We start from the raw sequence: 26,684 nt of genomic DNA on the forward strand, positions 1-26,684 counted from the left end.
TTGAAGAAAATGGGTTTCTTATTTTAGGTCCCTGTAATTACTTATATTTACGTAGATTTAGTCGTCCTCGGAGAATATCCAAAGATATATTTATTTTTTGTGAAATGTTTTTTGTGTTAATAGTCAATGGCTGAGTTTGTATAGGGGTAAATTATGGCTCCAGAGAAATGAGTACCTTGGTAAACTTATGTTTTGTATGGAGGAAATGTTTAAGATGATTTAAAATGATGATTATTATTTACCTGAGCACCACTATTTCACTATATAGCGGCCTCGACGACGACAAGAAGCCGGCGTCTTGTCAATGGTAGCTAAGTTCACCTATAAGATAAACTAAAAGAATATGCAGTTAGCAGAGAAAGCAGAGATACTGTTACGCTAGATTGTTAAATTGTTTAGGAATTGCTTGTGGTAGTCCCCGTGGCTTAGTGGTAAGACACTCGCCTGGCGTTTCGCGAGCGATTTGGCCTGGGTTCATATCCTGGCTGGGGAGGATTGACTGGGCGCCAATCCTTTGGAGTGTTGGATTTTTAGGTTCTAATTCCAATACAGTTGGAAAAGATCATCAAAGCAAATGGGGGGTTCATCGACAAGCCGCCGGCTTCCTGTCCTCTTCGAGGCCACTAATGTTAGTAGCTTTCAGGTAAACTCAGGTATGTTGAATTCATGTGACATTCATATATATGTTAATATATAAGAATGTGTAATACTTTTGAACTTATCTTATTAACTCATAATCCATTAGAAAATTAAACCTATAACTAGTAGAATAGTAGATAAAGCATATTGGAGTATATCTCCAATATAGTATATATTATTATATCTTCAAGGATATATGTAAATGTGTATTCACCAAGTTGTGCTTGCGGGGTTGAGCTCTGCTTTTTCACGGGTATGTGATCGCCTCTCAACTGTCAATCAATCAACTGTTACTAACTACTAACTAATTTTTTTTCACTTATACACACACACCCAGGAAGCAGCCCGAAACAGCTGTCCCCCAGGTTCCTTTTTACTGCTAGGTAACAGGTGCATCAGGGTGATAGAAACTCTGCCCATTTGTCCCTGCCGGCGCCGGGAATCGAACCCGGGCCACAGGATTACGAGTCCCGCGCGCTGTCCACTCAGCTACCAGACCCCTAACATGTGTATATGTTAGATAATGAATTCTTGCTACGTGTCATATATAAATATATATATATATGTACATATACCCCCAGATACTGTATATTAAAATAAAAACACCTTAAATTAATTAGAAGACCTAAACAAAGAATTTATTTAAACTTTTCAATTTAATGTCCAAAAAAATATTATATAGTACGTTATTTTCCCCCCCGGATAGGTAAATATCGTATGCCAAAATTAATTTTTTATTATCGTACATCAATCCCTTCCAACACACACACACACATTTTTGGGAGAATTAACTGATCTATTCCTTAAATAATATCCATAAAATATATACCATTTCCAGTCTTTGAGACAGTAAATATCCCCTTTGGCTTAGCGGCGTTAATGAGCCAGTATAAGGCGAGACACAGAGCCCGGAGGCTCTCAGACGCTCATTTGGTCTCTCAAGACCTCGAGTGAGGTGGAATTCGCGATGGCTGGCATGAAATTTGAGTATGACGAGTCTGGCTCCACTTTCTTCTACTTCCTCACCAGTTTCTTGGGCCTGGCATTGCTGCCGTGTACGTTTTACTTCTGGCCGGCTGTCGAGGGTGAAGGTAAGGCGGTTTGTTTCACGGGTTTTGAGGTTGGGATTTTTTTGGGGGGACGGGGTCTTGGGGTGGTGGGGTTGTTGTTAGGGGGGTTTTGGGGGGGATTGGATGGGGGTTAGGGGTGTGTTGGGGGTATTTAGGGGTGTGGGGAAGGTGTAGGGGGCGTGTGACAGGGTGTAAAGGGGGTGTAACGGGACTCCCGGTAGCCAGGTGTAGAACACCAGCTGCTGTCAGTACTGGTGGATCACGCCCCCTCTCTCCCCCCCCTCTTACGTCTACTTCTACTTCCGTCTTCTACTTCTATCTTCGTCTCTACTTCCGTGTCTACCTGCCCCTCTTCTCTCTTTCATTCTTAACCCTCGCTGTAGCTCTAAATCTGTCTTTATCTCGTTATCTTGTCTACTCCTTATTCTTATATCCCTTATTTCTACTCTAATCATTCCTATTTGCATTCATATACGAGATTCTGCTCTGTCTTTACCATGTATTACTTGGTCTTCTTTCTGTGCTTAATTAGTAGTTTAATAAAAATACTATTGGAAGTGTAACTGTCATTGTCATATTGGGTAGTCATGTTCGGAACAGATGATGATGCTTATCATTCATATTTGTCATTGTAGTTCAGTGCAATGCATGTGCCGACACTGCCTGTGTGAGTGGTGTGCAGAGACAGCGTTCGTCACGTCTGTACGTGTCCACTTAAGGAGACCTGTCCATCTCTCTTCGATCAGGGCCGTTTCAGTCTGTATTTATTAAACAACTTACGAGCTTGGACGCTTCACAACCCAGGGTTATGGTTGTTATAGACAACCTCATAGCACTTTTGGAGTTCGTAAACTGTTTAATAAATGTAAACACAGCTGCCAAGCTCGAGGAAAAACGTTCAGGTTTAGTAAGTTGGGGCGTAAATGCCCTGGCCGAGGACACTTGGCCCAGCTAGCCAGGCCCACTGTTCAGTATTTATTAATATAAAATAAACAGGCTGGGCTTGGGGGGGCGTAAAAGAACTCCCGAAACCCTCTGCAGGTATGCTCCAGGTATACCTCCACCAGTCATTCATCACACACCCAAAACACCACAGGTAGCAATTGCCATGTTGCTCATATGCTGTTACATTTGAACCAAGAAAACTGCTTATCTCACTTAGCCTGATGGAACTTATTATTTATGTTAGGTTCTAGCAACTTTTTATGAAAATGAGCGTAGGAAACATTTCCCTCTTCCATCTTAGGTTTTTTTTAAATACTGTATGGTAAGAAATACCTATGAATGATAAGATTACAAGAGGGGTGATAAGTAGTCCCTGTGGCGCAGTGGTAAGACACTCGCCCGCCGCTTTGTGAGCGCTTTGGTCTGGTTTCTGGCCAGGACACGAAGCTGTAGCTGCTGTTCACCCAGCAGTGAATGGGTACCTTGTTAAATGATTTGGCAGGTCGCATTCCGGGGAAAATTAGGATTATGGACCTGCCCAAAATGCTATGCATGCTAGTGGCTGTACAAGAATGTAAGAACTCTTATATATATAAATAAATAAAAAATAAGAATGTGATGTATATATGAGTAAATATTCAAGCTGTATACAATACAATACAATTTTATTTAGGTAAGGTACATACATACAATAAATTTTTACAAGGATTGGTTGACTTATAGGTAGAGCTAGTACATACAATGCCTAAAGCCACTATTACGCAAAGCGTTTCGGGCATGATGGGATTGAACCCAATTCAGTGTGTATGAGGTATTTATGGATGTGGATTAGATCTCGTTGTATACCTTCAATATTTTCTCAATGCCTGTGATATCTGTTTTGAAAAGTCCAGCAATAAGTACCTGTATATTCCTTGAAATAGAACATTGTCAATCTATTGGTATGTAAAAATTTGATTTCTTTTACGATTGATTCATCTCTAGTGTTCTGAGATGAGCATGATTTAGGCATCCTTTATGACAACAGGAGCAGTTAGGCAAGAAAAAAGCTATTGATTCCTATAACATTAAGGGGATTAAGACTAGGCAAATAAGTTATTTTTTGCCACCTCTCCTTTCACCTCAGTTTCTCCTCTTGCTTTATATTGATTGTCTCCCTTCTTCCTTGATACGATTCGATAAAGGTCCAGGATGGACCCAACATTGTCACTTCAGTTTCTTTTGGTGTGTGTGAGGTGGATTATTAATGCTTAAAGTGTTAATTTTATGCAGTGGGTTTTTACATATAGTACAGTATTTCCAACTCCTTTTCTTTCTGCTGCAGAAGAGCAAGAAAAAGATCGATGCGAGGTATTCCAAAGAAAGCTCTCTAGGCTTAAGAAGCCCGAAAAATGGAAAGGGCTTCGCAAAACTACTCAGTAAGTACTGTAGCCTAAATTGTACAACATTTGGGGGGGGGGGTGTCATTGGTTAGTTGGTTAGCCTGAAGCAAACACTGGATGACTATATTGTGTTTATAACTTCATTACAATAGAGGATTGTACAATATTTGCATTGTACTGTATGTGTAAGCACAGAAAAGAGCCTTAATTTTTATTTAGTGAATGAGGTTTTTTTAATAATAATTCATTCACCTGGCCTCTTGGAGACTCGAACCTCCCAGGTGAATGAAATGTTTATTTCCATGGAAGTGTGGATGACAATTAATAATAATAATTGTTAATAATAGTATATTTAATATATATGTATTCAGTGGCTATATTACATTGAAAATATACATTGTTCAAAATTGTAATATTTTTTATAAGGTAGGTATATCACATTTTATAAGGCAGGTATATCATACACACACATCACATGCGTGATGTTGTATAACAACATCACGCATGTTGTTATTAGGTACACCATTACCAATGCTGCGCCGACAATTCACTTTATGGTTATGTATCGGTTGTTGCATTCTCATTGTTATTTTATAATAGCCTATACAATCTAATTACTTACTATAATTCGGTTGCATGCTTTTAATGTATCTTTTGTTTTTTTGTTTTTCAGGCGTTTCTTAATCTTGGCGGGATGGGCACTGATGGCCATCCTCGTGTACAAGTTACAACAATTTGATTATGAATATGCAAATTTTGACCCTTACGATATCCTTGGGGTTGGCGTGGTTAGTTAATTTATTAAGCAACATGTACTGATAAAAGTGAACTCCTATGTTATCCAAACTTAGTGAGATTAGACCTGTAATGGAACATCTAGAGAGATTTGGATTAACCATAGATTTTTATTTGTTGCCGCTTTTGGCTAACAAACATATACAGTACTGTATATTTGATTAAATAAAATTCTAGATCATCTATAGGTACTGTATATGTGAAATGAAATGGGAATGACATTTCAGTCCATCCCAACCATTAGCAAGCTGAGACGTTGTTCATTTTCATGTGTGTGGGGTTGGGTTATTTGTTTTAACCAATTATTGTGGTTGTATACTGTATTTTGGAACCAAAATGACATGAAAAGGACAATTATTAGACGTCACAAAGGTATATAGATACACCTAATTGACATAAATGAAGTACAGATGGTCATAACGGGATTGGAGTTTGCTTGGATCATTTTAAGATTTGGAGTACTGGGAGTTCATTGTATTAAATTGCATATACTGTAGTACATATAAGTTGCATACTGTATTTGAGTACTTTATTAATGTATATACATAAAGTAGACCTATTGAGGTTTAAAGTTATTTCTTGTACTGTAATATGCAAGTAATTTAAACATTATATCACACAAAAATAATTTGTAATTATATATACAAAATATAAATACAGTACATATTATATACTCTAATCCTCTTTCTTAGGGAACATCTATTGCCGAGATCAAAAAAGCGTATAGAAAGCAGTCGCTCATATACCATCCAGATAAACCCACGGGCGATGAACGCAAGTTTATGAGGCTGAATAAAGGTAAACATTGTTCTTTGAAGTAGAGTCAGTTGTGACGTATTGATACCGTAGTCCTCTGCAAAAGGAACATAGGATTCACAAAATTCAAGTTGAATTGTTGTACATACAGTATAGTTTTTCTTTAGCTGCATAATCTAGTGTTGTTGTGCAGGAGAATCTTCCATTCTCTAGTATAAAATTATACTACTTTACAATATGTATTTTGTAAAACTTCAGCTTACATTAGCCCCGAATAAATCTTTTGTTATGCTTTGAATCATGTTGTACTTTGGGCTCTGCCAGTCTTTCATATCTAATCACACTGCTTTTTTGCACCTCCCTTCTTCGTGCATGTTAATGTTAATCCACCAGTCTTCTGTTCCTTCACTTCCCATTTTCTTTGCAGCTTACTTGGCGCTGACGGATGATGATGCCAGACGAAACTATGAGCGCTACGGTCACCCAGATGGCCCTGGAGCCATGCATTTTGGAATTGCTCTTCCTTCTTGGATTGTTGAGAAGGAAAATTCTTTATGGGTGCTTGGGCTGTATGGGCTTGTGTTCATGATCGCTCTACCTACAGTTGTTGCCATATGGTGGTACAGGTCTTCCAAGTTTTCTAATGATCAGGTATTGCTTTGCCATTGCGATTATGTTCTTGATGTGGTATTTGTCGATATGGAACAAGTGTTTAATTCGGTGCAGCAGTTTGATTTGTTCTTAATTTGTTGAAAACATGCAGAAGTAATTTTCAGGTTCTGCTTGACACAACGCAACTATATTACTACTTCTTCCATAAGACTCCACACATGGTGTTCAAGCGGGCACTGATGGTCCTTGCTGCGTCGCTTGAATTTGAGAAAGGACATAATCCCGAGATTGTCGTAAGTTATTGACCAGCTGGTAGTGTGCACCACTGCTGGGCGTCTTGGCCGTGGGTTACTTTTGGCGGTCGGCTTTTGTTGAGCATTATTAGTTTGAATTTGAGAACGTTTGTGTAATTACAGAACTGATTAGAATGATACAAATACAATCATCATAAAGGCCGTTGTTTCCTTTTTGAAATTACTTGTTTAAATAATGATTTAAGAAGTTATCTAAGCAGCACAGTTAGGTTTAACTTTCTATTATTGAGCTTCATGTGATTTAAATGTCATCATTAGCACTTAATTTGTACTTAAATGCCAATATAGGAATACCAATACTTTTTAATACTGGATATTTTTTTTTTTTTTGCCCTTTTTAATTTATTTCAACTTGCAGGAGCGTCCAACAGACAACATAGAACTGCCTCAGTTAATTAAACAGCTGCCAAATCTTGGTGAGAAGAACAAGGAACGTCCTCTGTGCTTTGCATACTCTATGAAGGCACGCTCTCTTCTGCACGCGCACCTTTCTCGTATGAAGCTACCAGATTTGACACTGGATCAGGATCGTTTGTATATTGTCAAGTCAGTATCTGGTTTATATTTGTGAGTGAAAGTTGGTCATCAGTGCCTATTAACTAGCATTCTTTGGGAGCTTCAAGTTTTAATTGTACAAATTAGCTGTTGATTTGTTTTACAGGTGATTGCAAGGTCTTAACATTAATGTTGATTTTGCGATGGCAATAGATCATGTGATGAATCTTCCAAGTTTGATTACATTAATAAGATCTATACCTAAGGTTCAGTACTTGGTATTCCTCAATGATGATGATAATAGTAATAATGATAATAATATTTTTGTCATACAATGGACTTAGCAAGTTAAAGTTGTTACAAAGTGGGTAAAGTGAATGTTTATTGTGTAAACCCACAAGATATGAACAGCATTTCGGTGTACAAAAGACAAATAACAGAAAAGTGTACTTTTTAAACAGAAATTTGTTTTTGCAGAGGAACATGACTAGTTGGGCATACACTTATGAGGTGGATTATTATTATTATCGAAGTTACAAGGAGTCTTGCTATTTTTTTTTTCTGCAGGTGTTGTCCCATATTAATTCAGGAGATGGTGACCTGCGTGTCGCAACTGATAATGTTGGCCCATGCTGGCCGCATCTCGCGCCTTCCATCTCTGGACACCATTGAGGCGTGTATGAAACTTTCCCCGCACATCGTGCAGGCGCTCTGGGACTCCAAGAACCCTCTTCTTCAGCTGCCCCATGTCACTGAAGACTCCCTTAGGTAAGGGAGTCTTGTAATTCAAAATTACAATTTTGAATTGTAGGCACAGATCAACCAAAGCAACAACAAACAAATACTAATAATTAGGGTTAAGGGTAAAACTGGGTTTTATTTGTTTAGGTGTTTGGCAGAATTGAAAATTAGATTTGAAAATTAGATTTGAAAATTAGATTTGAAAATTAGATTTGAAAATTAGATTTAAGAAGTACTGTATTGTCATATGAAGATAACACTAAAAATCTATATTTTTTTTGAGGTTCCTGGTGTATTTTCTGATTGCTTATGCCTCCAAAAGGACAGAAAAGTGCCTATATTCCCTTCAAACGTTGCGCTGAACTTTGTCTAAGACAGCTTAGGGTAGGTGTCGTGAAGGTGTCTGGAGGCTGCTGCCAAAACTTACAAAACAACGTGTCACAGCTCTAGATAAGGAGTCGGCAGCTTTTTTTTTTTGTGCCTTCAAGACATTTTCCAAAACCGTCTTAAGGTAAAGGTCGGATCAAAGTTTGCAGGACTAATAAGAATTGACTATACAGTACTGTACAGTACTTTGAAGGAGTAGACAATCTGAAACTTATCAATCTTGAGGTTATCTTGAGGTTATCTTGAGATGATTTCGGGGCTTTAGTGTCCCCGCGGCCCGGTCCTCGACCAGGCCTCCACCCCCAGGAAGTGACAGCTGACTAACTCCCAGGTACCTATTTACTGCTAGGTAACAGGGGCATTCAGGGTGAAAGAAACTTTGCCCATTTGTTTCTGCCTCGTGCGGGAATCGAACCCGCGCCACAGAATTACGAATCCTGCACGCTATCCACCAAGCCACGAGGCCCTTATTGCCCATGAACCAAAATTGTGCTACATTATGTAATACTTAGGAACATCTTCAATAAAGGTTTTAAATTTATACTGGTTTCGTTGACAGGCATTTTGTGAGCAAACGCCGACCGGTGAAGACCATTGACCAACTTTTAACTCTTTCTTCAACTGAGAGGCATCACGTTTTACGCTCTCTCTCGGAGGAAGAGTTCAGCGATGTTATGCTAGTTTGTAGGAAGATGCCAAAAGTTGAAATGAATGTCAATTATGAAGGTAAGATTACATAATGGAATGACTACTTTTGTCTTTAATCTTCACTGAATATTTATAATTAAATTTTAAGCCACGGGTAATGTAACTACTGTATTTTCAAGAATGTCTTTTAAATAATCTCCACTGACATCACATAGTCTCCGTACAGTCCACAGTCTGTTAACTCTAGGACTAAAGAATTTACACTTTAAACTAATCACTTAAATAGGATTGTTCATCCAAGTGCACTCATTTTGGGGTTATACTGTCTTATTGCAACTTCTTGGGTATAGCATTATTATTATAAGATCATTGTAGCATTAAGATAATGTAAAGATTACAGGACTATTTTTATGGCTGCTAATTGGATGTTGCTGTTACTGTACACAATAATATTTTATCTTATAATTTGCTTTGTTTAGCACTACAGTACTAAAAGTAATTATTGTAATACAGTACTGTACTGTATAATTCTTCATTTGAATACAACTGAGTGGCTGATGTAATAAACTGCTCAGTGCAATATTGTTTTGACAGTGGTCGATGATGATGACAGTGGTGTGTTTACGGCGGGAGCTATAGTGACCGTCACGGTGAATCTGCGGCGACGGGCACTTGGGGAGGTCTTTGAGCAGACCCTACACGATACCGAGCACAAGCCTGAAGGGCAAGAGAAAGATGAAGAAGCTCTTGCTGCAGCTGCTGCTGTAAGTGGTAGATGCATGAAATTGAAATAAGTTTATTGAGGTAAAATACACACAAAGGGATGAGGTAGCTCAAGCAATTCTCACCCCCGTTCAGTACATCGTGTTAATACATACATAGACACACATCACAAACAATAAACATATTACCAAACATTCTGAGAGATAAACATCTACATTTCCTCCTTTACACAAGTAGTATGGTAGGTAGATGCATTGTTCTTTGGGACATTTTAAGACAATGGTTTGTTTATCATTTTGTGTAAGCATGTTGTTTTCTTTGGTAGGTCAAGTTTGATGAATACCTTCCCCTTCATGAAAGTAGGAAGTGGTATAATGGTGATGTAAAATGGAGGTATGGGTATGGTCTTTTACAGGTATGGTCTAACAAAAGTCGTGAATATTTTCTTTAGTATTTTGCCATCCATGTATTTAAAAGCAATTCTGAAGTTTGAAAGTGTAGCATAGGCCCCTTGCACGCTGTTCTTTATGTGGTCCTCGGGTGATAGTTTTCTATCTAGAACCACCCCTAGATGTCTTTCTTTATCAGAATTCTTTAAAGGTTTCTCACATAATTTATAGGTTGTGTGTAGTATATGTTCTCCTATTTCTCATTGTTCCTGTGTGTGTGTGTGTGTGTGTGTGTGTGTGTGTGTGTGTGTGTGTGTGTGTGTGTGTGTGTGTGTGTGTGTGTGTGTGTGTGTGTGTGTGAGAGAGAAAATCGAGTGCAGCAAATAAAAAGCATTTGGAATAACATGTATGATAATAGATTTAACATAGAGCAAAAATGTTGTTTAAAGATGTGGAGTTCAAAAAGTTGTTAAAATGTAAGATTGAAAAAGTTGTTGTTGATTGATTTAGTTTTGTTAGAAAACTGATGAGGATACTGGTAAAAATTACTCAATAGATGAGAGTACAGGAGAGAGAGACAGCGCCGTAAGTGTGTAAGGAATAAATCTTGCAACTGTGAAGCAAACATAAAGTAGGCACTGTGTTTTATGTCGAGATTTAATTTCACAATGTTCTCGACCACTTGGCCCGGATGGCGCAGCAACGATCTTGCTTCTTGCAGGTTGGCATTCTTGTATCTCGGCTCCTATCCCAGTTCCTCTCCTGTACCCCCATATCCCGGTTCCTATCCTGTCCCCCCATATCCCGGTTCCTATCCTGTCCCCCCATATCCCGGTTCCTATCCTGTCCCCCCATATCCCGGTTCCTATCCTGTCCCCCCATATCCCGGTTCCTATCCTGTCCCCCCATATCCCAATTCCTATCCTGTCCCCCCATATCCCGGTTCCTATCCTGTCCCCCCCATATCCCGGTTCCTCTCCTGTCCCCCCATTATCCCGGTTCCTCTCCTGTCCCCCCATATCCCGGTTCCTATCCTGTCCCCATACAGCTCTTTATGTGCTGTATAGTCATATTGGCTTAGTGCTTTTTCCTGTTAATTATTATTATTATTCATAATGTTCGTATTAATTTTACAATGAATCTGTTGTTCAGGCCAAAAAATCTGGTTGGAAGAAGCCGCAACCTAAGAAGGGAGGGAAGTCCAAGTCCAAATCGCAGCCACAAAAGAAAAAGCAGCATCAGCAATCGACAAATAAAAAAGAAGATGAACATCTTGAGGAAAAGAAAGAGAGGAGTAAGAAAGTTAAAATTGGTCTGTTTCCCCCCTTATTTTTTCTGTTTCTATTTGGGTCTTGTGTGTTAAGTCATTTACAGTACTGAGGAAGGAGGGTTTACTTCTTTTTTTTTTTGTTTTTTTTTGTTTTGAGTTTTGCTTATGCAGTTTGATGTGTATAGTAATGATAAAAAGCTCTATTGAAGAGCAAAATTTGTTCCTATCTGTGAATGCCATATTAAGTTTCATTTAAATGCTGCACTACCACTAAAACCGTCATGTTTTTCCAACTCTCTATGTTGTCATTTTCATTGATTGGTATTTCTGTCTTCATAAGTTTTCATTTTCTTTATTAGATTCTTGCTGGATCTAACAAGTATCCTATCTACCCATCAAAAAGAACACGAGATATCGTATTCAAATTTGTTTACGTTCAGTAAAGGCCTGGGCATATAAGGGTTCGGAAATAGGGTAAAAGATTTGCTGAACAAGTTATTGGATAATGTGATAAAACGTGGGCTGATAGGCCTTTAGCAGTTTCCTCGACTGTATTCTTATCCTTTGCTTTTTCCTGCTTTACCATCCCCCAACTTCCCTCTCTATTTCTGTTTTGCTTCCGTACTGCTTGATTTAAGCATAATAGCAAACACTAAGTTTTTCTCATTTAGATATTTTTCCCTTATCACTAAATAAATTTTTGTAATTAGCAAGTTTAGCAAAGTAACTTTTTGAGCTAATCAGAACTTTCCTTGAAGGGAATTTTGTTTACCTCGATGCTTTTAATTGCCAGACAGTAGTCAGAGCCAGTGACATATTCTCCTCCCACAAACCCCATGACTTGGTTCCCACTCACTAGGACTTTGTTTTCATTTGTGCTACACAAGCATGTAATGGGCATTTGAGTTGAAGATTTGCCATCATTTTGTCACATATGAAAGCAAACTGGCTACGATTTGTTATTCTTTTCTGGTATTGTTATATATCCTACAAAGAACAAAACTCAAGCTTAGGCCCTGTGAACTAAAATAGCTTCGTATTATACCAACAGCTGGATCACAACCGGAGCGTGTGGAGGTGGTTGACGAGAAAGCCGATCAGGATACAGATGAGGATGAATCTGCCTCACATTCAGATGAATCAGTTGCCGAAGAAGCGGATACTGAATCTCACAGAGAAGATAAGGCGAGTTTATGTTGATGTATCATAAATTTTGTAAAGTCCCAAATCATTGGATTGGAATTTCAGATAGTGCTCCTACAGCAAATACTGTTTGGTCAGGCCTTATGTGGAAGTGAGGTTCAAGCTCTAAACAATTTTTAAAATGGAAGGTGCTGAAATTGAAAAGGTTCTTTATAAAACAAATGTATGCAGCCACTCAGCCTTATATATGCTCTACCACAATAGAATAGTGTTTTGGGTGTTGCTTTTGTTAGACATTAAATTTTAAAAGTTTGTCCTAAGGTCAATACAGGTATTAGAATCCTACTGGCAATATATAAAATGTTCTTTTAAGACTGGGACACTTATATTGACTATGGCAGCTTAGTGTGCATTTATTGAACAGTTGATGAGCTCTAAAGCACTATGATGTTGTCTTTTAACAATGATAACCATGGATTATGATGTTTCAAAGCTTGTAAGTTGCTTATTAAATGCAGACAAAAGCTACCATTATTGAGGAAAGATGCATATGCTTTGTAACTGGATACGTAAATGACTTTTTTTTGTAAAACCAAAATCATATCATATTTGATAATTCAATTTTTATTTTTGCAGCATGCAAACAGTGTTGACGACGATGCAGAATGGGAGAAGTTTCAGAAAGGTCTGACAAAGAGGGAGAAGGCACTTGAAGGCAAATCTAGGATGTCTCACGCAGTGCATTGTCCCTACTTCCCCGACGACAAGCAAGAGTACTGGTGGACGTACGTTTGTGACCGCAAGAAGCACATGCTTATCACGGCACCTTATCAGGTGGGAGCCATAGAAAATTTTTATTTGCATGCTAGGACTGGGGGAACTTATCTTCATCATTGATCTTGGACCCGCAGCTGGCCAGGCCCCAGAAAACTTAGGCAGGTTCGGATGGTTTTATTGGCATGTAGGAGGAATAAATAAGGAACAGAAGCTGAAAGTACTGAAAGTTTTTAAAGAATTCAAGTTTGATGTTTGTGAGACGAGGGTAAAAGGCGATGATAAGGAGTGCTTGCCTAGTTGTGTTATAGGGAGTGAGATCCAACTCTTGGGTTCCTGCCTCATAGCTAATGCATCTAATGATTTTATACTCTTCTAAGTTTTAATATTCTTACTTGCATTAGGTGGAGTACTGGAAAAACAGGAGGTATAAATGTTGTTAGGTTCAATAGCTAGGGGATGAGGTGGGGTTCTTGAGCTGAAACTTGCTCTCTAGCCACAACTAGGTAAGCACTCCTAAATCTCCTTCAAGTTTGATGTCTGCAAGACGAAGATTAAAGGAGATTTAGGAGTGCTTACCTAGTTGTGGCTAGAGAGCAAGTTTCAGCTCAAGAACCCCACCTCATCCCCTAGCTATTGAACCTAACAACATTTATACCTCCTGTTTTTCCAGTACTCCACCTAATGCAAGTAAGAATACTAAAACTTATTAGAGTATAAATTCATTAGATGCATTAGCTATGAGGCAGGACTCAAAGAGCTGGATCTCACAACCTATAACACAACTAGGCAAGCACTCCTTATCATCGCCTTTTACCCTCGTCTCACAAACATCAAACTTGAATTCTTTAAAAACTTTCAGTACTTTCAGCTTCTGTTCCTCGTTTATTTCTCATACATGCCATATAAACCTGCCTTGGTTTTCAATGGCCTGAAAAAGGTTCAGAACTTCCAGATCCAAGGAGTGGAATAAAATTTTAATATATACAAGAGGTTATTGATGCCACATTATGACTATATATACTTTATTCTCCTTAGGTTTATCAGACAGTTGGTAGTGCCGTGATGGGTTCATGCTGATTTACCTGTATTTGGATTGAGCCCAAATTAGTACTGCATCCTGATTGGCCTTGGTTGAATGGGTAGAAGCCATTTGATGAGGTTATAGCCAGTGGAAGCTACAGTTACTTTTGACAAAAGTAACTGTAGCTTCCACTGGCTATAACCACATCAAATGGCTTCTACCCATTCAACCAAGGCCAATCAGGATGCAGTACTAATTTGGGCTGAATCCAAATACAGGTAAATCAGCCAGAACTCAAAACGGTTAATATTACCTTTCCTAATCTGCTTGCCACAGTGTTCAAGGGTAAAGGGACCCAGGAACAGTAACTGAAGGACTCCACAGACAGCATCAGTCCAAACACCTGGCTTAGTGATGTTGCAGTGTTGGTGGCATCTGTCGAGTCCACCAGATCCTGATGAATGCCTTGACCAGGTCGAGATGGTGGACCTGCTCAACCCATGGTGGAAGTCTTGAGTGTAGGCCTAGTAAGGTGCAGACGTAGGGTTTTCTCATGTGGAAGGGCGAGGCTCAGACTTGAATGCCTGGATGATGCCCACCTTCAGTTCATCAAACTCTACATGGGCTTCCACCAATCTCGGTGAGGCTGGGCAGTCCTGATTTGCCCCAAGGTTACGAGGCCGAGGACTGTCACATCTGTAAACTTATCCTGAAGTTCCCGTGTGGCTGGAGGCGAGGCCACGATGATATCGACTGGTACAAGGATGCTGGACAACCTGCAACAAAGAATTAAAATAATTAATGGAAGGATTATTGCCTGTTCACTAATAAATAGTCTTAAGCGACAATTCTGCAATTCACTGCCCCATTACGTGCTTGTGAAATGAAAAGTTTGAATAAGTAAAGGTCAATTGTGATCAAGATCAGTATGGTTGGAACCAAAGCATATAAAGATTAAGTTGTTACACCTGTGGCTGGAATGAACAGGAATACAGAACGTAAAACTTAAAATAAGGTTAATGGGTGCATAATGCACAATATAGTGGGTGAGGAAAGGTGTCCTGTGAATAAATGATGCACTTATATTTTTAAGTTACTTTTGTAGATTAAATGATTGTTTTGTATAAGACATACATGCAATTAGTAACTTCTTTAATATACAAAGCTCTAAATACAGGATGAAATTGTAAAGAAAGAATATTTCATTGTGCTTACTGAATAACGTGCAGCACAATAAAATGTGATAAAAACAGTGGGAGGAATTGCTGAAGATCTGTCATACAAACGTCAGTGGTGTGCAAAAGACTAAGATTGAGAGATGACTGGCAAGGCTGTATATCAGTCATTTTGAAGACTAAACCAATCCTGACACTAAGTTATCAAGCATGACTAATTAACAGTAAGCATAGTGTCTTCATAATTGACACTATTGCTAGCTATTGCATTGCACTCATTTATTACCTATACATTTTTCCTAGATGTTGCGGCAGATTATCTACATAAAGAATGGTTGAACGGCTCCTCTTAAGGGATGACTTACAGTAGTGACGGGTTTCTGTCGCACGCGAAATGATTTCTATAGAGAGGGGGGGGGGGATGTCTGGTTAACGGTAGCTATCAACCATTCTCATTTTGTTGCATTGATGTTATGTGTGTGAAGGCACGGTAAATGGTTAAGGAGGGCTATGAGTATTAAAGCGTTAGTCTTGCAAATTAAATGTAAATTGGCAGTGCATGTTAAAAACAAATCCTAGGATTGGTTGGAGGCCATAAACGTAAATACAATAATTCTTTGTTTAAATTTAACTATTTCAGCAGTCATCAGCCAGGGTTTCCTAGCGACTACCCATTCAGTAATGCTATTGTTACTCACAAGCCAACATTCCTATTAGACAACAAAGTGTGGTACTAGAATTCTACATTACAAATAGAGGTCATGATATACCTCTTAGTCTCGCTCTTTGACACTAACAATGCCCCTCTAATTCTGCTGGTGGTCTTCCTACTAGGTACAGCAAACACCCCACATGTTTGTTGGCACATTGCAGACCTGAGCTTCAAGTATTTGCTGCTTTGACTCGCATAAGTGTGCATTGCAACTTACTTTAAATTTGAAATGCCTGGAAGTAGGTTCTTATGCGCTCTCATGACCTTTTTTTTTTTTCAGATAACGAACCTTGTGGATCACGAAGAGGTTCAGCTCAAGTTCACAGCGCCACAAAAGCCAGGTATATACACTTATCAGGTGTGCTTGCGTTCAGATTCATATTTAGGACTGGACCAAAGTCAGGACATCAAACTAGATGTGAAAGAGGCACGAGAGATTCCCACAGAACACCCACAGTGGCAAGAATGTTCAAGTGATGAGGAAGATGACGACGAGAATGACGTGGGCAAGGACGACGGAGAGGACTCCGAGTATACGACAGATGAGGAGGTCACTGATGAAAGTGATGAAGAATGATACATGTAAGAGGTGTGTAGATTTGTGGTCTGTTGAAAGCTCAAGGCCAAGTAATTTCATCCACTTTTGTCTTAAAAATCCCTCATGGATCATGTTAATATTTTGTGTTGGCTAAGCTACAGCATAGCTTCAATCTTTTAAGTTAAAACATGGTCAATATAAAGTGCGTGTTCAGGTTCACTTCATACACGAATACAATACCTTGTATTGTGGTGTTTGAGACACTATTCCTTTGATATTCTGGAATTCCTGTGCGTTAGTTGTCAGACTGGCTAGTCTTCTCGTAGAAGACCGAAAGCCGAAGCTTATATCGCCAATTCTATTTTTGAACAGTCCTCGACGTGTTCTGTAGAAAGGTGCCGCATTTTCACGTAAAGTTAGGAATTTTAACTAGGTGTACGTGGAACCAAGACTTTTTTGTAGCGAGAGTGGAAAGCGCTGCCAAGATCTGCCTCCACAACAGTGTGTGTGTACTTTCAAAGATGGTTTTTTATTGGTCCATTTCCAATAGCCCAGAGGTAGTATTTTTTAATTAGTATTATTCCTCGTCATAGAAAGGTTATTTTTCATTGGAATATTGGATTTAGGCTAGATACAATCTCAAATTTGTGATATATTTATACTGTACAAGTTTTCATATCATTAAAAAATTTGTATCGCTTGTTTTTGGAGGCATTTATTTTTTAGCCTAAAGATATGTAGTAATGTAGGAGCTTCCTAGTTCTTTTAAGAAGGTTTAGGAAGTACCTTTGTAATATCAGCTTGAAAACAAACAAAAATAGACGAACTAGAAGTGTTTAATAACATGCGCTATGCTACATATTTGTGATGGCTTTACGAAACAAGGCTGAAGGCGAGTCCCGTGTCAAATTCCGTAAATATTGATTTTTGCAGTTTTATTTATATACTATTTATATTTTCTATTTAGCATTGCAGTCATTCCATTGAATACCAAGGCTCTTTGGGGATGGGAAAAAGGGAAGGGGTGGGGGGGGAGGGAGGAATACTTTAGGATTCATGGTATTTGTCTTGATACAACATGAGATTATTATTATTATTGGGTAAGTGTATATTGCATGTTAGTCCCGGGGCAGTATGGTAGCCGCACGTTAGCCACGTGCGGCAGTTGCTTGCGTGTCACGTTAGCCACGTGCGGCAGTTGCTCGCGTGTCACGTTAGCCACGTGCGGCAGTTGCTCGCGTGTCACGTTAGCCACGTGCGGCAGTTGCTTGCGTGTCACGTTAGCCACGTGCGGCAGTTGCTCGCGTGTCACGTTAGCCACGTGCGGCAGTTGCTCGCGTGTCACGTTAGCCACGTGCGGCAGTTGCTCGCGTGTCACGTTAGCCACGTGCGGCAGTTGCTCGCGTGTCACGTTAGCCACGTGCGGCAGTTGCTCGCGTGTCACGTTAGCCACGTGCGGCAGTTGCTTGCGTGTCCTTGCACCGAAAAGAACCTTGGGGATTTGTACAGCTTGTTTGGCACTTACAGTTGCCAGCCAATTTTCACGAGAATGGTTACAGGTAGTACTACCGTATGTGCAAGTGGTCTGGCATGTAATTATAATATTTCCATGGGGTGCTGAAGACTTGCAAGGTTTGTTTTGTTTAACATTTGTGTTTTTTTCAGCAATACTGTATTTGTTTCAATTTAATTTACTATTAAAACATTTGCAAAGTCTTGTCTTACATTTCAGTTTGATACATTTTTTATTGGAAAATGGGAGGGGGGAAAATACAACTTTGGGAAATTACTATGTTTTGTTATTGTAAATTGTTTGAAGAAGTGTTTCTTATACAGCATTTGTTTTCTTTAAAATTGCCACAAATTTGCTATCTATTAATAAAAAAAAAGTCATATTGACTTCAATATTTACTCCATTAAAAAGAAGCTATTTTTAGGCCAGAATGTATACCAACTTGACACCAAACCTGTGATACTGTATTTGCAAGAGTACAAGCGGCCCATCTTTTTGGCTACATTTGGGGCGAGTCTTTCAAGAAAATGCAAGATAATTCATATAAAGAAGTTTCATTACCACCACTTGTTAGTCATCTAATCCGTTCTCGCGATTTGATACCTTAAACAAAATCCAACCGTTTTGCTTAACCAGTAATGTGTGAATCCAAGCAACCCACTTAATCAAACCCGGCTCAGAGATACTCAGTATTACGGTTCTAATTTTTACTCGTCACATTTTTACAGATTGGTCGATTTTGTAGAAAAACAAGACTTGGCCTGTGCTCACGCTTAATGTGCTACCACAACCACTTGCAATAATGAAAAGTGGTGGTGATAACTAGCATCACCTCACAGTATTCAAAGTCGAGACGTGATTACAAAGTGAAAAAAAGGTTATCCTCATGACAATAGTGCCCATTAATTTCTTCATTTATGTAAAGTAAATTTGTTATTGAAATTGGCCAAAATGAGGCATCAACAAGATGCATGTTTTAAAGGTCTGGCAATTTTAAAATTTACAACCATTATACATATACTGTACTTTACAATAATTAAAAATAAATGGTTAAATATTCGTAATAATGCAATATTTGTCTTGGCATATACCGTCTAGAGCACTATAACAGTTGTGCACATGTGTAAGCATGCTTCAGTGTTTGTGTATGCACACAAATATATAAGGGATGCCCTATAAGGAATGAAAATTAATTCTTCAGGCACTTTATGCCAGCATCTATAAATCAAAGAGATGTAATGTAGCAAAAGGAGCAGATATTTGGTGGTGCAAACACAATCAGATTGATGTCCTATGTGCTTGCAACTGGGGGACCCAAGTTCAATCTCAGGACAAAAATGGTTGAGCGAGATGACTTTCATCTGATGCTTATATTCACCTTGCCGTAAAATGAGAACCCCGGGAACCTAGGCAATTGTGGATTGCGTCCTGGGGAGGGACAGTTATAGGCCGGGGGGGTTGGGGACGACCTCAATAAGCCTGAGTACAGACTTGCTGTTCCCGTCATTGGGTAGTGTTAGTCTGTACTTTGGTGGTTGTGGGAGAGGGGAGAATGGTGTTATTGCCCACTTTTATTTATTTATTTAATTATATACAAGAAGGTACATTAGGGGGTTAACAGAGAACATAGAAATTAAGTTGAATTTACATTCTTGTAAAGCCACTAGCACGTATAGCATTTCGGGCAAAAAACCACTCGAGACAATTACATGCACATCAGTAATGCAAGATTATGAATTATTTTTATTTTGACAATTCTTAATTTCTTCCAACGTCTTTTTATGCTGATGACAGGGATCTCTACAATTAAACTAGCAAAATTAAGCGAAACTGCTAAAATAACACATTTAAAAGTAATAAATAAGTTTCGTGCAAAGAAATATCGTATGAGAATTTGGATTTGTTCATCGTACGAGAAACATTATCTAAAATGAAAATATCGTACTGTAATAGTACTGGTTGTAGAGTTTTGCTTCATCTGTTCGTGATTTGATATTATAATTCACTGTCGGGGAACAGGTAGCCAGGGTGTATTCACACACATTTGGCTTTAATTGAGGCCGAATTACTGACCCCACCAGGATGCACCCCACAGCAAACTGACTAACTCCTGAGTACCTACGCACTGCTAGGGGAACAGAGGCATTAGGTCAGAGGAAATGGTGCTTGGGCAATGTATTAGCAAGGCTTCGGGAGTGAGTAAGTATTATTACGTGCACTGAACCTTTTTACACAGATGCTATGTTGAACAAAACATGGCATCTTACCATGACTCCAAAGAATTTTGCATCCTATTCGGTAATGGCAAAAGCTGCAGTCAAGGGTAATTTATTTAGCCATGAACGTTTGTGCTAAATAGTGAATTTTAAATGAACAGTAATATGGTCTTTGTAATGCAATGGTCACTGCAGTCAGATCACAATCAAAATGTCCTGCTTTGGGGATAAAACCCAGGACCAATGTCTGGGTACCATTTTTTCTCTCCATCCGACATGTCTGTTCACCTAGCAGTAAATAAGTCCCCGAGAGTTGGTCAATTGTGGCGAGGTTGCATCCTGGAGATGGTCAATAGTTAGACGAGAGGGATCTTGACAAGCCTCGATAGTCTTGCTGTCCCCAGACTCCAGGAAATCATTATGGTAACAGGCCACTTACAAAGTTCGGGCCAAGCATTCTTTTTGCACAAAGTACCGTATGTGCAATACAGTACTCTGCACGTGTCTTACAGTTACGGGTTGCCTTGTACTCTTGCAGTTACGGTAATATATACTATTAAATTAAAATGGCTCCTCAAGAGAAATAAAGCAATTTTAATAAACAATTGATAATACGAGATATTGTTGCATCATGCATGTGGTGCCATTGTTCTCAATTTAATTGTAATTTTTAAAAAATATGCCATTATAATAATAGTTTACTAAAGGTATTTACAAAGAAAAATATTGCAGAAGGCTACTATTGTTCTTAATTCTTCCTTTGGAAGCTTAACTGCTCACAATAATGTTCTTATATACCTCTAGACAAGATATCTGAAATTTGTCTGCGTTCTACGCGATTAACTGTTGGTTGTAACCGTTTTTGCTGCTGGTAATCAATGACATTTGTTTAGCTCCCAGTAATAAGGGGTTTTCAAAAAAAAACAAAAATATATACTGAATGGTATATGTGATTGTAGAGAATATTTTTTTACATAGATGAATACATTATATTTGACATCAAATAGCTTTGCAAATCAGCAAAAATTTTGGTTTGTGTGGTCATTTGTCACCTTGCACTAGCTGGAGAATTTTCCACCTAATACTTTCTTTTGGCAAGTAATTATCTAGGGAATTCCTGTTTTGGTCAATTTAGGTACGGTGTAGTTTGTCCACAAAATTGCATTGTATTGATTAGGATAACTTAACGCTGCACGAACTGTACGCTTGTTTTCTGTCTCATTTTTGATGAGTGTGAGGGGATGAATTTGTGTGTTGTGGATTGGATAAGGATTGGCTCATGGAAAAAACTCTGCCGTGAAAGTCACTGGAACATAACGGAGGATCTAACCAGCAGTCTGGGGGTAATCCCCAGATGTGCACCTTCCACCACAGACCACAACAACATGCTAGCATGTTGTGGTCCATGGGTTAAGGCGTGCGTTTGGAGTTACCCCCAAGAGATGCTGGTTCACTCCCAGTCCTACTCCAATGGCCTTCTCGGATATAATCGCATTGTGATTTCCTGTGAATGCGTGCATGTGTGCGCGAGCGTACGTGTGTGTGTGTACGTGCATGTGCGTGCTTCTAGTGGCCTGTGCTGACCTAGCACACCACTGCGATTCATGCACGATCCCACACCACATCACTTGAATCTTGTAAATTCCTCATCCAATTCTTGTTTTATACATGTTTTAATTTATATTTTTGTATATTGGTATCTGGTTAATGACAGGAGTGCTTGTATACATGTTTGTAATTTAACTAAAATTTGAACAGAAAATAGCACCATGGGAGGATATTGGGGGAATTTATGCAAGTTGAATATTCAAGTCAAACTGAAAAACTATTGGCCAATGGGTGATCTTGAATGCATCCTTTATCCACAGAAGTGACTTTCAGGTTTAATTTCTATGGTTTTGATTGAGAAAATTCCATAAATGCAACTTCCCTATGAGGGCTGCCTATATGTGTACAGTATATATACCGTATATTAAAATTTATTTGATTTATTCTTCAGTGTTCCTAATTATTTATGAAATCTGTCATTTATTAAATAACTAAATATTTTAAATACATGTAGCATAGTCAAATACATTTTTTGTAGTAACAATTGTATGCTTTTATGTATCTGAAGGCAACTAAACAGTTTGCTCAGGTGGTGAATATAGCCTTATTGATACAACTTTATAATAGTCCCGGACAGACTAAAATGTCATCACTTTATTTTCCAATGTGTGGGTTGGGTATCTAATTTTCGGCCATGTTATTGTGACTTGCCGTCGGCATAGCCTCTATTCTTTATGTATGTGCAAGCAAAGCAAGTTGTACTTCATTTAGTTTTGGCAGCCCTCTCACAAATCCTTTCCCATATATAGTGCAATAATTATAATCTCTCCAAATTACTACAGTAGTGTCTCAACAGATTGTTCAGGGACTTACTTTCCATAATAAATGGATTTGTTGATTTTTTTCTTTCCCTCCTCCCAACAATGTGATTTTACTAGCACAAAACATTGAATATTTTCATGCGTAGATAGCAAAATGAAAGGGGAGAAAACTTAATATAACGAAACTAAATTGTTTCACTTTTATTGGCACTGGAAGTCCAGGTCTTCCAGAAATTTCCTTGCTAATCCAGACCCCTATCGCTGTGGTCAGGGTATGACTGGATTGTAATTTTTTCCCACCATCTGAACTGGCTTTGAGCCAACATCTGTTGGAGAGACATACTGTATATTTGCAGTAACCTAAATACACTAATGTATTATATAAATCATATCAAAACCTGTATGAATTTTGTGAAGTATAAAAATGAATGCATGTTATTAAATTATCAATCTCTTGCTTGAGTTGCCCAACAGATTCAGTACTTTATTTATAACAACTTGTGTTATAAATGCAAGCGTGGAATAACGGGGTGGGACCCTAGACGAGCCTATCCCTGTCGAGGCTACTAAACTATGGTGGTGGTCCTCGTGAAAATTCAGGCAAATTAATTTGTGTAGGCTTGTCAGGTGAAAATGTAACATTTTTACTAGCTAAAGAATTTTTGCCATATTTGAAGATCTTACCGACTAGAAATGAGAATCTAATAATTATGATTTAGAAAAATGCAAATGTACAGGACTGTAAATGTCATGTGATCCATCAAAATCTCAACCATACCTGTATGGTTGAGGCTGTGAAGTATTTTATGGCAAATTTGATATCAAATTTTTATACTGCTTGATGGCTTCGAGTGTCTGAGTGCTTGGAATTTGAAATAAATGTGTCAAAATTTTAAGTGTTGTTCATTTCAGTTTTGGCTAAATTCTTGCCTTACTATGAATATTTATGTTCATCTTTTTCCTCTGTATACTGATGTCTTATTAAAAGGCAACACCCAACATTCTTGAATTTCTTTGCACAGGAGTGATTTATAATAATAATAATAATAATAATTTTTATTTAGGCAAAGGTACATACATAGAGATTTTACAAAGTTTGTTGGCTTTATAGATAAGAGCTAGTACATACAATGCCTAAAGCCACTATTACGCAAAGCGTTTCGGGCAGGATTCGGGCAAAGCGTTTCATTTAGTATTAAAGTGAGAAACTTGTCTGTACCATCACCACTGCTGCCACCCCAGTGGTGGTGGTGCAGCAACCTGTCCTCCCAAATAGTACATTGCATTTTTGATATATACATCTCTAAACGAATTGTGGGATTCAGTCCCTGAGCCCATTATGTGCCTCTGTAACCCTTTCCACTACCGCCCACAAGATGGGTATGGAGGGTGCGTAATAAATAGACTAAACTAACATCTCCAACGACCAAAATATGATGTCCTATAAAAAATGACAAGCCATCACATTTTCTATATGTGGGTCTTTGGTTAGATTATGTATAGGCAATTTAGTGTGTTATTTTTTGTGATATGGTAACTTGAGAGGACAAGCCGAGTCCGGAGATATGTTGGTAGGAAGATTGTAGGACAATGTTTAGGTAATTATCAAAAGATGCCAAAACAGGAAGACTAATGAGCACTGTCAGTGGCACAGAATAAGAATTCCTAGACATTCAGGACACCAATATAAGAGTAGAGAGATTTGCTAACCAATATGAAGACCAAAAAAGTTTGTCACGTGTAGTTTCATATGAAATTAAAGAAGTATTGTTAAATTGCACGAATCGCCACCTCATCTTGAAAGCAACATGCTACATTGCAGCTATTCTTTCATACTGTAGCTTGGGTTATAAATTCCTTGTTTTACCCCCCCCCCCCTGGCCTCCAACTGATCTTCATTTATTTAAAAGTATTAGTCTTTGGATTTTACGAGTCAAGATAAATAAAAGGAAAATGGCCTAATAAGCTAGAAATCACTCATTGTTGGGATGGCTGTTGTGAATTGAATATCACTGGTAGGGCTACACCGAGGCTTAAAATGTCCCGAAACCAAAAACCTCAGCAACGTTAGAAATCGTAATTTTAGATAGTTATCTGTTGCAAACCGATTTCTTTATTGTAGTTCAATGGTCTTTAGGTTAGCTATGCACAGCTCAGGAAAGACTAATTGTGATCTTCTAAATAAAAGTATGCTGTACCTAAAAAATGTACGATATGAACATTCCTCTTAACTAAATCACATTATAAGGTGACATGGTTAATACTATCTACAAAGCTTGTGGTAGTTCCCAAAAATTATAACCCGATGTTCTGGGCACTATAAATTACTGTAATATTTCTCTGCACTTGCCAAATTGCATAATCTGTATCATAATCTATACGAACATTCCTAACATCCATTTGTTAACATAACATGCGAATCCTGTATATCACTTCCATATACTGGAATGAAGTGTACAATAGAATAGCAAATTTTCTCCCCGTTCAAGATTAAGAGTTACTCAACACTGCATTTTGTCTATATAAAACACACATTTTCAGCTCACCTTGTACAATGTACCGATTTTCATAATAGGGAGTTTAGCTATTCCATCGTTCCTTCGCATTGTCTGTCCCTCACTACATTCATCTGGAAATCCATCTGCATTGACATCCCTCACATGTTTTTCTGCCTTCTTATTGGAATCCTGAATGATCTCTTGGGCATGTTGAATATTCTGTATAAAAAAAAAGCTTTTTAGTCATCTTTAGTCTAAGATGTCTAAGAACTTTAGTCTAAGTTCTTTTTTTGATAACTCATCAGATGTTTCCTCCATAATATCTAGATTTTGTTAATAAGAATGAAGTTCTTTTTGGTTAAAACTGTTTACAAGACTTTAAATGTCACACAGAGGCAAAGTCAGTTACTATATGAAAATATTAAATATGGTTTATTCAACAAATGACTCACCAGGTTGAACCTCAACAGTGGGCATCCTTTGACAGCTCCACTAGTTTTAAGATGTTATACAGTGTGTCATTCCGTTGTTCTAGCAGTGTCCCCCACTTTGAGCACAGCTGGCTCGTGTCCTGATGTATTTTCTCAATAGTTTATAGGTAGCAGGCGACGAAAGACTGGTCCTCATCGGTACAAAATGCCACTGTTTAGGAAGATGAAAAGACACATGGCATCAGATCTTCTAACTATTATTGAAATTAAGAAGGGAAAAATATAACAAGTTAATGAAAATGAAACTACAATGGGAAAAACGTGTGTCCTATTTAAAAATCTGATGGCTTGTACAGAGTGGGATAGTGTAGTCTAAATGGTTTGCAAGTAATGAAGTATGGTGGTGGGACTATAAACATACCAGACAATTCTTTCTCACATCACCTCTGCCCCTGATAAATATAAAAAACATGATGCACATGAAATCAGATGCATATGTAATGCATCTGATTTTCTATTTAGAAACCAGACAATGTTTTTGTTTTATAATATGGGTAATGAAAAATTATCCTTTGGCAGTCTAGAGAAAACTGTCAATGGTTTGTGCAGTATGACTACAATATGCAATACTGTTGTGTATGTACAGCAGTAGGAGCCAGGTCATTGTACTGCAGTGGAGCACAGTGGCTGTTGAAAAAAATATGACCAACTTTTGAGATTAAAGCAGTTTCAATATTAGAGATTGGAAGAGGAATTTAATGATATTGTATACCATAGTGGTTTTTATAATGATAGCGATGTTTGAAGAGTTATTTGCAGAATTGATAAGGGTTCTAAGATAAAATTCGCAAAATTATAGGCTCATTAAAGCTTCAGGTTGGATACTTTATTCCACCCAGAGAAAATCTAGTGCCAGCAATGGTTAAATACCTGCCCAGTCTTTATCACTCGAGCCAAAAAGGTTCAGTTTACTATGTTGTTGTTTAATATTCGCTACCTGGAACAAAAAGTTCCTAGTAGCATGGGCTATGGTGAGCCCGTAGTGGATTTCTTTCAGTTTGCAAGCTCTTGAGCTGATTATGTGGTGCTTATTGCTCTTACCTATATTTTGTCAGGAATACTAAA

The 26,684-nt window shown here is 38.3% G+C and overlaps 1 protein-coding gene across 3 annotated transcripts; it reads left to right on the plus strand.

The window, feature by feature from the left end:
- The first annotated feature begins 1,471 nt into the window (after positions 1-1,471).
- On the plus strand, positions 1,472-22,707 carry Sec63 (translocation protein Sec63). 3 transcript variants are annotated; one of them, XM_045727671.2, is made up of 14 exons: positions 1,472-1,730; positions 3,979-4,072; positions 4,710-4,824; positions 5,524-5,629; positions 6,015-6,238; positions 6,364-6,492; positions 6,872-7,059; positions 7,576-7,776; positions 8,696-8,862; positions 9,379-9,548; positions 11,049-11,208; positions 12,218-12,351; positions 12,946-13,143; positions 14,444-14,955. In XM_045727671.2, the coding sequence occupies exons 1-14, from the start codon at positions 1,607-1,609 to the stop codon at positions 14,477-14,479; spliced, it is 2,046 nt and encodes a 681-aa protein (XP_045583627.1). In that variant the 5' UTR covers positions 1,472-1,606; the 3' UTR covers positions 14,480-14,955. The 3 variants fall into 3 exon arrangements, with proteins under 3 accessions (XP_045583627.1, XP_045583626.1, XP_045583625.1); XM_045727670.2 differs by lacking the exon at positions 14,444-14,955 and adding an exon at positions 16,275-22,707 and having other exon boundaries at positions 1,479-1,730; positions 11,049-11,190; XM_045727669.2 differs by lacking the exon at positions 14,444-14,955 and adding an exon at positions 16,275-22,707 and having other exon boundaries at positions 1,480-1,730.
- The last annotated feature ends 3,977 nt before the right edge of the window (positions 22,708-26,684 follow it).

Source organism: Procambarus clarkii, chromosome 80, assembly GCF_040958095.1.
Source record: "Procambarus clarkii isolate CNS0578487 chromosome 80, FALCON_Pclarkii_2.0, whole genome shotgun sequence".
NCBI classification, from domain to species: domain Eukaryota; kingdom Metazoa; phylum Arthropoda; class Malacostraca; order Decapoda; family Cambaridae; genus Procambarus; species Procambarus clarkii.